The 18,466-nt window shown below is 51.1% G+C and overlaps 1 protein-coding gene across 1 annotated transcript in view; it reads left to right on the top strand.

Annotated features, from left to right (window-relative positions):
* Positions 1–7,712, top strand: part of DDX23 (DEAD-box helicase 23) — a 75,508-nt gene extending 67,796 nt beyond the window's left edge. The window contains exons 14-17 of the mRNA XM_075336928.1: positions 5,882–6,033; positions 6,179–6,287; positions 6,453–6,627; positions 7,107–7,712. Of these exons, the coding sequence (XP_075193043.1) occupies positions 5,882–6,033; positions 6,179–6,287; positions 6,453–6,627; positions 7,107–7,330 (660 nt within the window). The 3' untranslated portion in view covers positions 7,331–7,712. The remainder of the gene's footprint in view (positions 1–5,881; positions 6,034–6,178; positions 6,288–6,452; positions 6,628–7,106) is intronic.
* The last annotated feature ends 10,754 nt before the right edge of the window (positions 7,713–18,466 follow it).

Here is an 18,466-nt window from a genome sequence, read left to right as displayed (position 1 = left end):
ACCTCTGCTGGACGTGACCCAGGGTGTACCACCTGTGAATGCTGTCCAGGTGACAGGAACTGAGTTTGCAGCTTTTGCTGACAGAATGTCTCTCACTATGTCACAAATTCTTGACACATTGCGAGCTAGGCCTGTACTTCAGGCCACGGACACTGTGCAATCATTGCCCCCTGGTCCCCCTCAGCTGAATTACCTCCAAGCTCCGGGACGGGCATATACACCTCAGGGTGAAGACTCTGACTCGGACGATGGCCCCGGGCAGCCTAAGCGGGCTCGCTATGACGGGCCTTCACATTCATCTCAATGGTCAGGATCCCAGCGAGATGAATCTATGGGTGATGAGGCGGACGTAACTGATCAGGATTCTGATCCTGGGACCGCTCTCAATCTAGATACACCAGATGGTGACGCCATAGTTAATGATCTTATATTTAACATCAATAAGATGTTAAATATTTCCCCACCAGCTCCTCTTGTAGAGGAGTCAGCTTCGCAGCACGAGAGAATCCATTTCAGATACCCTAAGCGTACATTAAGCACTTTTCTGGACCACGCTGACTTTAGAGACGCAATCCAGAAACCCCACGCTTATCCTGAAAGGCGTTTTCCTAAACTGCTTAAAGATACACGCTACCCTTTTCCCCCTGAGGTGGTCAAGGGTTGGACCCAGTGTCCAAAAGTGGATCCTCCAATTTCCAGGCTTGCAGCTAGATCCTTGGTTGCAGTTGAAGATGGAGCGGCACTTAAAGATGCCACTGACAGGCAGATGGAGCTCTGGCTGAAATCCATCTATGAAGCGATTGGAGCGTCATTAGCGCCTTCTTGTGCGGCCGTATGGGCACTCCAAGCTATCTCAGCCGGGCTTGCGCGAGTCGACTCAGTCACACGTGCATTTGCCCCGCAGGTAGCACCATTGACCTCGCAAATGGCGGCATTCGCGTCGTACGCGATTAATGCTGTTCTTGACGCTACAAGCCGCACGGCAGTGGCGTCAGCCAACTCCGTTGTTTTGCGTAGGGTCCTGTGGTTGAGACATTGGAAAGCAGATTCTCATTCCAAGAAGTGCTTAACCAATTTGCCTTTTTCTCGTGACCGATTGTTTGGAGAGCGTTTGGATGAAATCATCAAACACTCCAAGGGTAAGGACTCATCCTTACCGCAACACAGACAAAACAAACCCCAACAGAGGAAGGGTCAGTCTGGTTATCGGTCCTTTCGAGGACCGGGCAGGTCCCAATTCGCCTCGTCAAAAAAGACTCAAAAAGACCAGAGACGCTCAGATTCTTGGAGGTCTCAGTCACGCCCAAAAAGGACAGCCGGAGGAACCGTTGCCAAGACGGCGTCCTCCTGACTTGCGGTCTCCGATTCCCACACCCGTGGTCGGTGGGAGGCTTTCCCACTTTGGCGACATTTGGCTGTCACGCGTCAAAGACCGTTGGGTGAGGGATATTCTGTCTCACGGGTACAGGATAGAGTTCAGTTCTCGTCCGCCAACTCGTTTCTTCAGAACTTCTCCACCACCAGACCGAGCCGATGCTCTGTTGCAGGCGGTGGCCGCTCTAAAGGCGGAAGGAGTGGTGACCTCCGTCCCTCTTCAGGAACAAGGTCACGGTTTTTACTCCAATCTGTTTGTGGTCCCAAAAAAGGACGGATCGTATCGACCCGTCCTGGATCTAAAGTTGCTCAACAGACACGTAAAAGTCAGGAGGTTCCGGATTGAATCCCTACGCTCCGTCATAGCCTCAATGTCTCAAGGAGATTTTCTAGCATCAATAGATATCAAAGATGCGTATCTCCACGTGCCGATTGCACCAGAGCATCAGCGTTTCCTACGCTTCGTCATACACGACGAACACCTACAGTTCGTAGCGTTACCTTTCGGTCTGGCAACAGCCCCCCGGGTCTTCACCAAAGTCATGGCAGCAGTAGTAGCTGTTCTGCACTCGCAGGGTCACTCGGTCATCCCGTATCTAGACGACCTGCTTATAAAGGCACCCTCTCAAGAGGCATGCCAACACAGTCTGAAGGTGGCACTAGACACTCTCCAGAGTTTCGGGTGGATTATCAACTTTCCAAAGTCTCATCTTACCCCGACCCAATCTCTGACTTATCTTGGCATGGAGTTTCATACTCTCTCAGCGATAGTGAGGCTTCCACTGGACAAGCAGTGCTCGCTACGGACTGGAGTGCAATCTCTCCTTCAGAGCCAGTCGCACTCACTGAGGCGCCTCATGCATTTCCTAGCCACCTCATTGTCACAGGAAAAGTCGTTCCTTCCCCCGTCCTGGGCAGTGGTCACGACGGATGCGAGCCTATCAGGGTGGGGAGCGGTGTTTCTCCACCACAGGGCTCAGGGGACGTGGACTCAGGAAGAGTCCACCCTGCAGATCAATGTTCTGGAAATCAGAGCAATCTATCTTGCCCTGCGAGCCTTCCAACAATGGCTGGAAGGCAAGCAGATTCGGATTCAGTCGGACAATTCCACGGCGGTGGCGTACATCAACCACCAAGGGGGAACACGCAGTCGCCAAGCTTTTCAACAAGTCCAGCGGATTTTGACGTGGGTGGAAAGCAGAGCGTCCACCATATCCGCAGTTCACATCCCAGGCGTGGAAAACTGGGAAGCAGACTTTCTCAGTCGCCAGGGCATGGACGCAGGAGAATGGTCCCTTCACCCGGACGTGTTTCAGCAGATCTGTTGCCGCTGGGGGACGCCGGACGTCGATCTGATGGCGTCACGGCACAACAACAAGGTCCCAGTTTTCATGGCACGGTCTCACGATCACCGAGCGCTGGCGGCAGACGCCTTGGTTCAGGATTGGTCGCAATTCCGACTCCCCTATGTGTTCCCACCTCTAGCATTGTTACCCAGAGTTCTCCGGAAAATCAAGTCCGACTGCCATCGAGCCATACTCGTCGCTCCAGATTGGCCAAGAAGGTCGTGGTACCCGGATCTGTGGCATCTCACGGTGGGCCAACCGTGGGCACTACCAGACCGACCAGACTTGCTGTCTCAAGGGCCGTTTTTCCATCTGAATTCTGCGGCCCTGAACCTGACTGTGTGGCCATTGAGTCCTGGATCCTAGCGGCCTCAGGTTTATCTCATGAAGTTGTTGCCACAATGAGGCAGGCTAGAAAACCATCCTCAGCTAAGATCTATCACAGGACGTGGAAGATATTCTTAGCGTGGTGCTTGGCTCAAGGGTTTTCTCCCTGGCCATTTGCATTGCCAATTTTCTTTCCTTCCTGCAGTCTGGGTTGGAAAAAGGTTTGTCGCTTAGCTCGCTTAAGGGTCAAGTCTCCGCGCTATCCGTATTCTTTCAGAAGCGCTTGGCACGGCTTTCTAAAGTACGCACGTTTCTCCAAGGAGTTTGTCATATCGTTCCTCCTTACAGACGGCCATTGGAACCCTGGGATCTGAACAAGGTTCTCATTGCTCTCCAGAAGCCGCCTTTCGAGCCTTTGAAAGAGGTTCCCCTTTCTCGGCTTTCACAAAAGGTAGTTTTTCTTGTGGCGGTCACGTCTCTTCGAAGAGTGTCCGAGCTAGCGGCGTTATCTTGCAAATCTCCCTTCCTGGTGTTTCACCAAGACAAGGTAGTACTGCGTCCAATTCCAGAGTTTTCTCCCAAGGTGGTTTCTTCCTTTCATCTCAATCAGGATATCACTTTGCCATCTTTGTGTCCGCATCCAGTTCACCAATTTGAAAAGGGTTTACATCTGTTGGACCTGGTGAGAGCACTCAGGATTTACATTTCTCGCACGGCGTCTCTACGCCGTTCTGATGCGCTCTTTGTCCTAGTCGCTGGTCAGCATAAGGGATCGCAAGCTTCCAAATCCACCCTGGCGCGGGGGATCAAGGAACCAATTCTTCACACATACCGTTCTGCTGGGCTTCCGATTCCATCTGGACTGAAGGCCCATTCTACCAGAGCCGTGGGTGCGTCCTGGGCATTGCGGCATCAGGCTACGGCTCAGCAAGTGTGCCAGGCGGCTACCTGGTCGAGTCTGCACACGTTTACCAAACACTATCAAGTGCATACCTACGCTTCGGCAGATGCCAGCCTAGGTAGACAGGTCCTTCAGGCGGCGGTGGCCCACCTGTAGGAAGAGGCTGTCTCACAGCCCGTTCATGTGGTATCTTTTTACCCACCCAGGGACTGCTTTTGGACGTCCCACTGTCTGGGTCTCCCAATTAGGAGCGAAAAAGAAGAAGGGAATTTTGTTTACTTACCGTAAATTCCTTTTCTTCTAGCTCCAATTGGGAGACCCAGCACCCGCCCTATTTGTTCTTAGGGTTTCGTTTTTCGGGTGCACATGTTGTTCATGTTGTTTCTTAAGTTCTCCGATCTTGTTATCGGATTGAATTTGTTTTTGAAACTGTTATTGGCTTTCCTCCTTCTTGCTTTGGTACTAAAACTGAGGAATCCGTACTCCTACGGGAGGGTGTATAGCCAGAAGGGGAGGGGCCTTACACTTTTAAGTGTAGTTCTTTGTGCGGCCTCCAGAGGCAGTAGCTATACACCACTGTCTGGGTCTCCCAATTGGAGCTAGAAGAAAAGGAATTTACGGTAAGTAAACAAAATTCCCTTCTTCTCGTACGGCGCCCCTGCGCCGCTCGGATGCACTCTTTGTCCTTGTCGCTGGCCAGCGTAAAGGGTCACAGGCTTCCAAATCAACCCTGGCTCGGTGGATCAAGGAACCAATTCTCGAAGCTTACCGTTCTTCTGGGCTTCCGGTTCCCTCAGGGCTGAAGGCCCATTCTACCAGAGCCGTGGGTGCGTCCTGGGCTTTGCGGCACCAGGCTACGGCTCAGCAGGTGTGTCAGGCGGCTACCTGGTCGAGCCTGCACACTTTCACGAAACACTATCAGGTGCATACCTATGCCTCGGCAGATGCCAGCCTAGGTAGGCGAGTCCTTCAGGCGGCGGTTGCCCACCTGTAGGAAGGGGCCGTTTTACGGCTCTATTACGAGGTATTATTTTACCCACCCAGGGACTGCTTTTGGACGTCCCAATTGTCTGGGTCTCCCAATGGAGCGACAAAGAAGAAGGGAATTTTGTTTACTTACCGTAAATTCCTTTTCTTCTAGCTCCTATTGGGAGACCCAGCACCCGCCCCTGTTCCCTTCGGGCTGTTGTTCTTTGTGTACACATGTTGTTCATGTTGAATGGTTTTCAGTTCTCCGAACTTCCTTCGGATTGAATTTACTTTAGACCAATTTATAAGTTTCCTCCTTCCTGCTTTTGCACCAAAACTGAGGAGCCCGTGATGCACGGGGGGGTGTATAGGCAGAAGGGGAGGGGCTTTACACTTTTAAGTGTAATACTTTGTGTGGCCTCCGGAGGCAGAAGCTATACACCCAATTGTCTGGGTCTCCCAATTGGAGCTAGAAGAAAAGGAATTTACGGTAAGTAAACAAAATTCCCGTCTTCCTGTGCTATGTAATATTTTAGATAATTTCTAGAGAGGAGAAGACCCGTGAAAGTTTGGTTTGGTGGATTCAGTTGTACTTTAGATAAATTTAGGTTTGGGACCTGAACTTGACCTGAACCCCAATGGAAGTCACTAAATGGGCTGGTTGGGTCTCTGCCCACATGCAGCCAGGTTTTTACATTTTTTAATTCAGTTTTTATTTATTTTTTTGCACATACTACGTCTGATCACGCTGTTGTTACCCCAGTGCTCGCCATTCAAATACTGCAAGCGGCTTACACTGGACTGAGCATCAAGCGTACCCGAGCACAGCGATGCTCGCGCGAGTGGTTTGCATATGTAACACACATGAACGCTGTTTCTTTTGTAAAGTCTGTGTTTGATACAAACACCAAACCTCGGGTTCGCTCATCTTTAATAATTTCATTTTTTTTTCTTTCTTTCTTAGACCGTCATGTTTACGGCTACCATGCCCCCCGCTGTGGAGAGGCTGGCCAGGAGCTATCTTCGTCGTCCAGCGGTGGTCTACATTGGCTCTGCTGGTAAACCTCATGAAAGAGTTGAACAGAAGGTGTTCCTCATGTCTGAAGGAGAGAAGAGGTATGTTCTCCCAAACTCCCATTGTATTCCTTGTCTAATGTAAAGTGCATGGAGATTGTGGTTGTTACTTTGGAAATGAGAAGTAATAATCATATTGTGTTTTCAATGAATTCCTGATGATTTGTGCTCGATTCCTGTTCAACAGGAAGAAACTGCTCACCATCCTGGAGAAAGGCTTTGATCCACCAATTATCATCTTTGTCAACCAGAAGAAAGGTTGTGATGTACTGGCCAAGTCACTTGAGAAGATGGGGGTATGTGTCCGCCTATGTAGTTCCTTAGGTTATATTACTAATGACAGCTCAACCGATTTTGTCGCAGATGTGTGTCCACACACATCATCCGTTTTTCACAAATATGAACAGTTCAAGTGTAGTCACATTTCAGCCTCTCTTACACGTTATCCTTTTTTTTCACAGTACAATGCTTGTACGCTCCATGGTGGTAAAGGACAGGAGCAGAGAGAATTTGCTCTGTCTAATCTTAAGGCTGGAGCTAAGGATATACTGGTAGCTACAGATGTGGCTGGTCGAGGTATCGATATTCAGGATGTCTCCATGGTTGTGAACTATGACATGGCTAAAAATATTGAAGGTAAGATCATTCCTATTGTGCGATTTACTTTCTTTTACCTTAATTTAAAGGGATAGCACAGTGTTTACAAGATATCACTCCATCATGTGGATAGGGGATATCTACAAGAATGAGTGGGGTCCGAGTACTGAGATCACTATCGATCGCTAGAATTAGGCACTTCTGTTCTCTGGTTGAATGGAGTAGCAGTCACGTGTGGTTGATCAATGTCTATGGGATTGCAGGAGGTAAGTCATTCTCCCTGGTTCTAGCAATTGGTCGGGATCTCTGCAGGCGAAACCCGACTGAACTTGTGCTGTAGTTACGTGATAGCTCATAGTAGTTAAAATACCCCTTTGAATGAAGTAGTAATGTATTTTTGTGTCTGTACATGTCACATCCACTTCACAACTATATCTCCATAAGAAAACTACCAACAAATAATAGACTGATATTTTATATAACCTTACTGAGAAATGTATCTTTTGTTCCGTCTTCAGACTATATCCATCGTATTGGTAGAACTGGAAGAGCTGGTAAGAGTGGTGTCGCCATCACATTCCTCACCAAAGAAGATTCCTCTGTATTCTACGACCTTAAGCAGGCCATCCTTGAAAGTCCGGTTTCTTCTTGCCCTCCTGAGTTGGCCAACCATCCCGATGCCCAGCATAAGCCTGGTACCATCCTCACAAAGAAGAGAAGGGAAGAGACTATCTTTGCTTGAGTTGTACATGGATGGATCAAAAGTTGGTCCTCAGGATTTGACTGCTCCTTACAGATTTTATATAAAGTGTGCCGGACATTAGAAACTTAGGGAAATTGTCGCCAGTGACTGCTTTACTTGTAGGACATGACAAGTGCTTCTCTGGTTATAATACAATAAATGTGATGACCTCACTGTTTTGGCCATTATAAGTACATGACACCAGGAACACAAGCTCCACATATGCGTATTCTCCTCTTTTTACAGGAACTTGTATACTGGCAGGGATGGAGCTGTCAGTACTCATAGTGCTCGCCAGTCTTTATGGCCATCATCACATACCTTTTTATATAATAACAACATCTCATGTTGGGTGCAAAATAAAGACGACTTGACAATTGAAGTATATAGGACTAATTCACTAATCCCAATGCTTAAAAATTCTGGCTCAAATTATGGCATTTTGAATGGTTTTTAGAAAATTGATCTAAAACCAAATCTGTTTTCTTAAGTCAATTTACATTTTGTAATTCTAAGATTTGCTTGTTTCTAAAGAATATTTTAGACAATTGTTCCCTTTAATTTTTTTTTTTTAATTCCGTACTTAGTCATCTTTTAGTTGCCACACCTTGTAATAACTGCCCTCGTCTGCATTATTGAAGTTACAGTATGATATCGAGCCTATTCTTGTGGCTTATTACATGATGAAGATAAGTACCCCTCACTACAATGACGAGATCCCAGCGTATGTCGAAAATAGAAAAAGTAGTTCAGCTCACCCTTCCTAAAGTCCAGGTCAGGATCGGTGTGGTGCACGGAGCTGCCCTGGCCTCAGGCAGAACACAGACAAGTAAAATAGAGTATGATCTCCAGCGCTTCAAAGAAGGTTAAAAATATTTATTGAAGTTCTATTAAAAAAGATCCATCGATCATGAAAACAGTGAGGGGGGACACTAAGAGAAATCCAACATGACCAGCCAAAACATGTCGGATTTCTCTTAATGTGTCCCCCCTCACTGTTTTCATGATCGATGGATCTTTTTTAATAGAACTTCAATAAATATTTTTAACTTTTTTTGAAGTGCTGGAGATCATACTCTATTTTGCTTCCCAGTGTATGTCGTTACATATCTCCATTACCAGTACAGTTGTTGCAAGGGGTTTATACTATATTTATTAAGAGTTCACGTAAAAACTGCTCAATCCCAATAATCTAGAGCAATGTAATTACTGTCATCCTTGAGTTGATTTCAAGTCCATATTTAAAGTATCAGGGGTCTATGGTCTCATCCATTATGAAGCACTGGGGCCACCACCACATCCATCTCCTAGAGATTTACATCCTTGTGGTCTCCTCAGTAAGTTCTTTTATAATCGGTTGCTATCTGTATGGTGACTTGTAAATACATGTGTTGGAAGTGTATATTTCATACGGTCCATAGGCTGCAGCTCTGTGGATCTGAATAAAACCTCTACTTGGGACATGTAGCTCTTGTGACTTTTTTTCTTTTTAAGTGAGGTTGACACATTTTAGCTGGTTTTTGTCGTGATCATTTCTTGGTGCTGTCAGATACATTTTATATAAAGTCACCTCCCCCCCATGAAGTTTTGTCTTCATTAAATATGTGTATATGTATAAGCTATGTAGTTTGTGTTTTAATATTCAGTGGTTCCTGCCTTTTCCATTATTCAGAGCCATTCTGCTCCTCTTCTCAGTGACGTCACTGATATTCAGACTCTCCAACACTGTGCTCTGCGTGACCCTGGAGCGGCTTTTACAATACAAGTCTATGTAGCTTAAGAACAAGGCTTGTATAGTTTTACATTGTAAAAGACATTTCTTTGTCGCTCCATTGGGAGACCCAGACAATTGGGTGTATAGGCTATGCCTCCGGAGGCCGCACAAAGTATTACACTAAAAGTGTAAAGCCCCTCCCCTTCTGCCTATACACCCCCCGTGCTCCCACGGGCTCCTCAGTTTTTTTGCTTTGTGCGAAGGAGCACATAGCTCCACAGATTAGTCAGCAGCAGCTGCTGACTATGTCGGATGGAAGAAAAGTGGGCCCATATAGGGCCCCCAGCATGCTCCCTTCTCACCCCACTCTTGTCGGCGGTGTTGTTAAGGTTGAGGTATCCATTGCGGGTACGGAGGCTGGAGCCCACATGCTGTTTTCCTTCCCCATCCCCCTTAGGGCTCTGGGTGAAGTGGGATCCCATCGGTCTCCAGGCACTGAGACCGTGCTTCATCCACAACTCCTGAGGAGCCTGCTGGATAGGAGCCGGGTATCGTTCAGGGACATGGCCCTGCTACTTTAAGGTACTCTGTGTCCCCGTGGGGACCGCGCACAGCAACACTCCAGCATTGCTGGGTGTGCTAGTGCACCGGGGACCGCGGCGCTGACCGCCTTTGTGCCATTATACACTGCAGCGTCGCTGAGTGTGTGTGTGTGTATGGGGACTACCGTGCTGACCGCCGCTGCCATTGTTTTACTGAGGCGCGGCTGGGACTGTTAGTGCGCCGGGGACTCTGCGTCGGCCGCGCTTATACGGCGGCCACGCTTATAACTCGAGTCCCCGGCTTTTTGGGCCTAGTCTCCGTTTCTTCCCGCCCTCAGCCCTGCCAGTCAGGGGAAGGGCGGGACGCTGTACAGCTCGGCAGCACTGAGGGCTGGAGCATGCTTTGCATACTCCACCCCCCTCACTGTGCACAGTGAGGCACCAGCTCCCGCACTTTCTGGGTCACGCCCACGGCTCCCTCCTCTCCTCAGGACGCCGGCAGCCATTCCTGTCAGCTCCTAGGACGCTGCAGAGGGGAGACAAACTCTGGGGGACCCAGGCAGAGATTCGGGTGGCCACACAACCGCTTTAAGCGGGCGGTAAGCAGCACCTGAGGTGCTGACCCCACTTGTGTAGAAGTGTGTTTATAGTTTATATGTTTGCTATACTTTACACTGTATGGTGCACAGTTGATTTCTGGTTATATACCCTGTTGTGTTGCTCAAAGGACAACAAAACACAGGCTTACTATGCTGCCTGCGCCGCATGTACGTTACCGGCACAACCAGCTAACACTGATTCCACTGACCCTCATTGTGGGCCCGTGTGGCACTTACTCAGCCGGAGCCTCTGCTAAGGGGGGCCCAGGGGGAACAACCAGCTAACACTGTCCAGGGGACAGGGACGGAGTTTGCAGTTTTTTACTGACAGACTTTCTCAGACTATGGCTAAAATACTAGAAGCTTTGCAGTCCAGACTGGTATCTCAGACCATGGGCACTGTGGAATCACTGCCCCCTAGTTCCCCTCAGTTGGAACAACAATGTTCCCCCGGGGTGTCTCATAGATCCCAGGGTGAGGTCTCTGATACGGACCGCAGTCCCAGACCGCCTAAGCGAGCTCGCTTGGAAATCCCCTCGACCTCATCACATTGTTCAGGGTCTCAGAGAGATGACTCTCTGTATGATGAAGCGGAGGTAGCTGATCAGGATTCTGATCCTGAAGCCGCTCCCAACCTTGATACCCCTGATGGGGACGCCATAGTGAATGATCTTATTGCGTCCATAAATATGAGGCTGGATATTTCTCCCTCAGCTCCTCCAGCAGAGGAGTCACCTTCTCAGCAAGAGAAGTTCCGTTTCAGGTCCCCCAAGCGTACAGCGAGTATGTTTCTGGATCACTCCGACTTCAGAGAGGCAGTCCAGAAACACCGAGTTTGTCCAGATAAGCGTTTTTTCCAAGCGCCTTAAGGATACACGTTATCCCTTCCCCCCTGACGTGGTCAAGGGCTGGACTCAATGTCCCAAGGTGGATTCTCCAATCTCTAGACTGGCGGCTAGATCCATAGTTGCAGTTGAAGATGAGGCTTCACTCAAGGATGCCACTGCCAGACAGATGGAGCTCTGGTTCAAATCCATCTATGAGGCATTCGGCGCGTCTTTCGCTCCAGCATTCGCAGCCGTATGGGCACTCCAAGCTATCTCAGCGGGTCAAGCCCAAATTGACGCACTCACACGTACGTCTGCGCCGCTAGTGGCTTCCATAACCTCTCAAACGTCGGCATTTGCGTCCTACGCTATTAATGCTATCCTGGACTCTGCGAGCCGTACGGCGGTTGCAGCCGACAATTCGATAGGGGCCTTGTGGCTACGGGAACCGCCGGAGGTGCCGCTACCAAGGCGGCTTCCTCATGACATACGACAGCCTCACACCGCATCCTCGGTCGGTGGCAGGCTCTCCCTCTTCTGTGACACCTGGCTGCCACAGGTAAAAGACCGATGGGTGAGAGACATCCTGTCTCACGGTTACAGGATAGAGTTCAGCTCTCGTCCTCTGACTCGATTCTTCAGAACATCTCCGCCCCTCGAAAGAGCCGATGCTCTTCTGCAGGCGGTGGGCACTCTGAAAGCACAAGGAGTGGTGATCCCTGTTCCTCTTCAGCAACAGGGTCACGGTTTTTACTCCAACCTGTTTGTGGGTCCAAAGAACGACGGGTCTTTCCGTCCTGTCCTGGACCTACACCTGCTCAACAAACAGATTGCTCCAGAGCATCAGCGCTTCCTGCGCTTCGCCATAGGAGACGAACACTTTCCAGTTCGTGGCACTGCCGTTCGGCCTGGCGACAGCCCCCCGGGTTTTCACCAAGGTCATGGCTACAGTAGTCGCGGTCCTCCACTGCCAAGGTCACTCGGTGATCCCTTACTTAGACGATCCGCTAGTCAAGGCTTCCAAGAGGCATGCCAGCACAGCCTCAACGCTGCTCTAGAGACTCTACAGAGTTTCGGGTGGATCATCAATTTTCCAAAGTCAAATTGACACCGGCCCAATCGCTGACATATCTTGACATGGAGTTTCATACCCTCTCAGCGATAGTGAAGCTTCCGCTGAACAAGCAGCGTTCACTACAGACGGGGGTGCAATCTCTCCTTCAAGGTCAGTCACTCCCCTTGAGGCGCCTCATGCACTTCCTCGGGAAGATGGTGGCAGCAATGGAAGCAGCCCCTTTCGCGCAGTTTCACCTGCGTCCTCTTCAATGGGACATCCTACGCAAATGGGACAGGAAACCGACGTCCCTCGACAGGAACGTCTCCCTCTCTCAGGCAATCAAAGCTTCCCTTCGGTGGTGGCTTCTTCCCACTTCATTATCGAGGGGGAATTCCTTCCTACTCCCATCCTGGGCGGTGGTCACGACGGACGCGAGTCTGTCAGGGTGGGGAGCAGTTTTTCTCCACCACAGGGCTCAGGGTACGTGGACTCAGCAAGAGTCCTCGTTTCAGATCAATGTTCTGGAGATCAGGGCAGTGTATCTGGCCCTAAACGCGTTCCAGCAGTGGTTGGAAGGCAAGCACATCCGAATTCAGTCGGACAACTCCACAGCGGTGGCATACATCAACCACCAAGGCGGGACACGCAGTCGGCAAGCCTTCCAGGAAGTCCGGCGGATTCTACTGTGGGTGGAAGCCACAGCCTCCACCATATCCGCAGTTCACATCCCAGGCGTAGAAAACTGGGGAGCAGACTTTCTCAGTCGCCAGGGCATGGACGCAGGGGAATGGTCCCTTCACCAGGACGGGTTTCAGGAGATATGTTGCCGCTGGGGCATGCCGGACGTCGACCTAATGGCGTCCCGGCACAACAACAAGGTACCGACGTTCATGGCACGGTCTCAAGATCCCAGAGCTATGGCGGCAGACGCCTTAGTTCAGGACTAGTCGCAGTTTCAGCTCACTTACGTGTTCCCTCCGTTGGCACTGTTGCCCAGAGTGTTACGCAAGATCACGGCCGGCTGCCGCCGCGTCATCCTCGTCCCTCCAGACTGGCCGAAGAGGTCGTGGTACCCGGATCTGTGGCATCTCACGGTCGGCCAACCGTGGGCACTACCAGACCGACCAGACTTGCTGTCTCAAGGGCCGTTTTTCCATCTGAACTCTGCGGCCCTCAACCTGACTGTGTGGCCATTGAGTCCTGGATCCTAGCGTCTTCAGGATTATCTCAAGAGGTCATTGCCACTATGAGACAGGCTAGGAAACCAACGTCCGCCAAGATCTACCACAGGACGTGGAAAATATTCCCGTCGTGGTGCTCTGCTCGGGGTTTTTCTCCCTGGCCATTTGCCTTGCCCCCTTTTCTGTCCCTCCTTCAATTTGGACGGGAAAAGGGTTTGTCGCTCGGCTCCCTTAAGGGACAAGTCTCAGCGCTCTCTGTGTTTTTCCAGAAGCGCCTAGCCAGACTTCCACAGGTACGCACGTTCCTGCAGGGGGTTTCTCACATCGTTCCTCCTTACAAACGGCTGTTAGAACCCTGGGATCTGAACAGGGTGCTGATGGTTCTTCAGAAACCACCATTCGAGCCTATGAGGGATATTTCTCTCACGCCTTTCGCAGAAAGTGGTTTTCCTAGTAGCAGTCACTTCACTTCGGAGAGTGTCTGAGCTAGCAGCGTTGTCGTGCAAAGCCCCTTTCCTGGTGTCTCACCAGGACAAGGTGGTTCTGCGTCCGGTTCCGGAATTTCTCCCTAAGGTGGTATCCCCCTTTCATCTCAATCAGGGTATCTCCTTACCCTCTTTTTGTCCTCATCCAGTTCACCAATGTGAAAAGGATTTGCACTTGATTAGATCTGGTGAGAGCACTCAGACTCTACTTTCTCGTACGGCGCCCCTGCGCCGCTCGGATGCACTCTTTGTCCTTGTCGCTGGCCAGCGTAAAGGGTCACAGGCTTCCAAATCAAGCCTGGCTCGGTGAATCAAGGAACCAATTCTCGAAGCTTACCGTTCTGCTGGGCTTCCGGTTCCCTCAGGGCTGAAGGCCCATTCTACCAGAGCCGTGGGTGCGTCCTGGGCTTTGCGGCACCAGGCTACGGCTCAGCAGGTGTCAGGCGGCTACCTGGTCGAGCCTGCACACTTTCACGAAACACTATCAGGTGCATACCTATGCTTCGGCGGATGCCAGCATAGGCAGACGAGTCCTTCAGGCGGCGGTTGCCCACCTGTAGGAAGGGGCCGTTTTACGGCTGTATTACGAGGTATTATTGTACCCACCCAGGGACTGCTTTTGGACGTCCCAATTGTCTGGGTCTCCCAATGGAGTGACAAAGAAGAAGGGAATTTTGTTTACTTACCGTAAATTCCTTTTCTTCTAGCTCCAATTGGGAGACCCAGCACCCGCCCCTGTTTTTTTGTGTACACATGTTGTTCATGTTGAATGGTTTCAGTTCTCCGATATTCCTTCGGATTGAATTTACTTTAAACCAGTTTATAATTTTTTCCTCCTTCTTGCTTTTGCACCAAAACTGAGGAGCCCGTGGGAGCACGGGGGGTGTATAGGCAGAAGGGGAGGGGCTTTACACTTTTAGTGTAATACTTTGTGCGGCCTCCGGAGGCATAGCCTATACACCCAATTGTCTGGGTCTCCCAATTGGAGCTAGAAGAAAAGGAATTTACGGTAAGTAAACAAAATTCCCTTTCTTCGGCGCTCTATTGGGAGACCCAGACGATTGACGATTGGGTGTATAGCACTGCCTCCGGAGGCCACACAAAGCAATTACACTAAAAAGTGTAAGGCCCCTCCCCTTCTGGCTATACACCCCCAGTGGGATCACTGGCTCACCAGTTTTCTGCTTTGTGCGAAGGAGGTCAGACATCCACGCATAGCTCCACTGTTTGTAGTCAGCAGTAGCTGCTGGCTCTATCGGATGGAAGAAAAGAGGGCCCATATAGGGCCCCCAGCATGCTCCCTTCTCACCCGCGGTTGGTGCTTGTAAGGTTGAGGTACCTATTGCTGGTACGGAGGCTGGAGCCCACATGCTGTTTTCCTTCCACATCCCCTTAGGGCTCTGTGGAAGTGGGATCTTGCCGGCCCCCAAGCCCTGGGGCCGGGCTCCATCCACAGACCCATAGAACCTGCTGGATTGGGAGCGGGAGTGCCGTTCAGGGACAAGGCCCTGCAACTTTCAGGTACTCTGTGTCCCCGGCAGGCACGGACACTCTCAGGGCCTGCTGAGCGTTGTAGTGCGCCGGGGACAGTGGCGATGTACGCTGGGGGTTAGGTCACTGCAGCTTTGCTGGGTGACGTTGTGTATTGGGAACTACTGCGCCGACCGCTCCTGGAGCGGCGGCGCAGCTGCGACTTATGGTGCGCCGGGGGCTTTGCGCCGACCGCGCTTTTACGGCGGCGGCGCTTCTAACTTTAGCCCCCGGCTTCTGCGGCCTAGCGCCGCTTCGTTCCCGCCCCCACCCTGTCAATCAGGGTAGGGGAGAGACGCTGCTCAATCACAGCGCCGAGGGCTGGAGCTTTATTTACATGCTCCAGCCCTCTCACTAGGCACAAGGGGAAGCAGACTTCCCGCTCTTCGTCGGTGTACGCCCAGGGCCCGCCCACCCTCTCCACAAGGACGCCGGCAGCCATTACACATGCGATCTGGCTGGGGAGAGGCAGCAGGCTCTGGGAGACCCAGACTAGAGGGATTTCTGGCGACCACACACCGCTCCTAAGCGGGCGGTAAGCTGCACAGTAGTGCTGGCCCCTCTAGTGCCTCAGTGACATATTAGTGTACTTTTTTCTTGGTACCATATATATATATATAGTTGCACTGTAGGTCGCTTCTTGGCTGGACACCCTGTACTGCTCTGAGGAGGCAGCAACATGTCATCCGCAAAACGCAAGGCTGCCAAGGCACGGGCTGTGTGCACTGTTTGTACTGCATGTGGGGCTGATCTACCGGCAGGCTCCAATGATTCACATTGTGTGCAATGTTCAGTCCCAGTGGCACTTCGTCAGCCAGAGCCTATTGTGGTGGTAGCCCAGGCAGCGACGCCTGTGAACCCTGCCCCGGTGACGGGGACAGACTTTGCAGTGTTTGCTGATAAGATGTCTGAGGCCATGACAAAAATCCTGGAGACCTTGCAGGCCAGGCCAGTTCCTCAGACCATGGACACTGCTGTGGCTATGCTCTCTGGTCCCCCTCAGTTGGAACTAATCCGTACTTCAAGGGGGTCTCAGGCATCACAAGCTGAAGTCTCTGACTCAGATGACAGTCCCAGGCAGCCTAAGCGAGCTCGCTGGGAAAGACCCTCCACGTCATCACACTGCTCAGGGTCTCAGCGAGAAGAATCTCTCTGTGATGAGACTGAGGACGGGGATCAGGATTCTAATCCTGAGGCCCCTCTCAATCTGGATGCCCCTGATGGTGACGCCATGGTTAATGACCTTATATCGGCCATTAATAGACTGTTGGATATTTCTCCCCCAGCCCCTTCTGCAGAGGAGGCAGCTGCACAGCAGGAGAAGTTCCACTTCCTGTATCCCAAGCGTAAATTAAGTGCTTTTTTGGACCACTCTGACTTCAGAGAATCAATCCAGAAGCACGACGCTCATCCAGACAAGCGTTTCTCTAAACGTTCTAAGGATACCCGTTATCCTTTTCCCTCTGAAGTAGCCAAACGCTGGACCCAGTGCCCAAAGGTGGATCCACCAATTTCCAAGCTTGCGGCTAGATCCATAGTCGCAGTAGAGGATGGCGCTTCACTTAAAGATGCCAACGACAGACAGATGGACCTTTGGTTGAAATCTGTCTATGAAGCTATCGGCGCGTCGTTTGCTCCAGCATTCGCGGCCGTGTGGGCACTCCAAGCTATTTCAGCTGGTCTGGCACAGGTGGATGCTATCATGCATCCAGCAGTACCGCAGGTGGCGTCCCTAACTTCGCAAATGTCTGCGTTTGCGACCTATGCTATCAATGCTGTCCTAGAATCTACGAGCCGTACCTCTATGGCGGCCGCCAATTCTGTGGTTTTGCGCAGAGCCTTATGGTTAAAGGACTGGAAAGCAGATGCTGGTTCCAAAAAATGTTTAACCAGCTTGCCATTATCTAGAGACAGACTGTTTGGTGAGCCATTGGCTGAAATCATAAAACAGTCCAAGGGCAAGGACTCTTCCTTGCCACAGCCCAGAGCAAGTAAACCTCAACAGAAAAAGTGGCAGTCGAGGTTTCGGTCCTTTCGAGGCTCGGGCAAGCCCCAATTCTCCTCGTCCAAAGGGACTCAGAAAGGACAAGGGAGCTCAGATTCCTGGCGGGCTCACTCACGCCCCAGGAAAGCAAATGGAGGAACCGCTTCCAAGGCGGCTACCTCATGACTTTCGGCCTCCGCCCTCCGCATCCTCGGTCGGTGGCAGGCTCTCCCGCTTTTGCGACATTTGGCTGTCACAGGTCAAAGACCGGTGGGTAACAGACATTTTGTCTCGCGGGTACAGAATCGAGTTCAGTTCTCGGCCTCCACTTCGGTTCTTCAGAACCTCCCCACACCCCAACCGAGCAGATGCCCTGCTGCAGGCGGTGGACTCTCTAAGAGCAGAAGGAGTCGTGATCCCTGTCCCCCCTCTGGAAAGGGGGCGAGGATTTTACTCCAATCTCTTTGTGGTTCCAAAAAAGGACGGCTCCTTCCGTCCTGTTCTGGACCTAAAACTGCTCAACAAGCATGTGAACGCCAGGCGGTTCCGGATGGAATCCCTCCGCTCAGTCATTGCCTCAATGTCCCAAGGAGATTTCCTAGCATCAATAGACATCAAAGATGCTTATCTCCACGTGCCGATTGCTACAGAGCACCAACGCTTTCTACGCTTCGTGATAGGAGACGAACATCTTCAGTTCGTGGCTCTGCCATTTGGTCTGGCGACAGCCCCCCGGGTGTTCACCAAGATCATGGCAGCAGTGGTAGCAGTCTTGCACTCTCACGGACACTCTGTGATCCCTTACTTGGACGATCTACTGGTCAAGGCACCCTCTCAGGAGGCATGCCAACTCAGCCTGAATTTTGCACTGGAGACTCTCCAGGCGTTCGGGTGGATCATCAACTTCCCAAAGTCAAATCTGTCACCGACCCAATCACTAACGTATCTTGGCATGGAGTTTCATACTCTCTCAGCGATAGTGAAGCTTCCGCTGAGCAAGCAGCGGTCACTACAGACAGGGGTGCAGGCTCTCCTTCAAAGTCAGTCGCACTCCTTAAGACGCCTCATGCACTTCCTCGGGAAGATGGTGGCGGCAATAGAGGCGGTTCCGTTGGCGCAGTTTCATCTGCGTCCACTTCAATGGGACATTCTCCGCCAATGGGACGGGAAGTCGACATCCCTGGACAGGAAAGTCTCCCTTTCCCAGACGGCCAAGG

This window comes from Anomaloglossus baeobatrachus, chromosome 2, assembly GCF_048569485.1.
Source record: "Anomaloglossus baeobatrachus isolate aAnoBae1 chromosome 2, aAnoBae1.hap1, whole genome shotgun sequence".
Taxonomy (NCBI): Eukaryota; Metazoa; Chordata; class Amphibia; order Anura; family Aromobatidae; genus Anomaloglossus; species Anomaloglossus baeobatrachus.
This window is presented reverse-complemented; position numbering and strand designations above follow the sequence as displayed.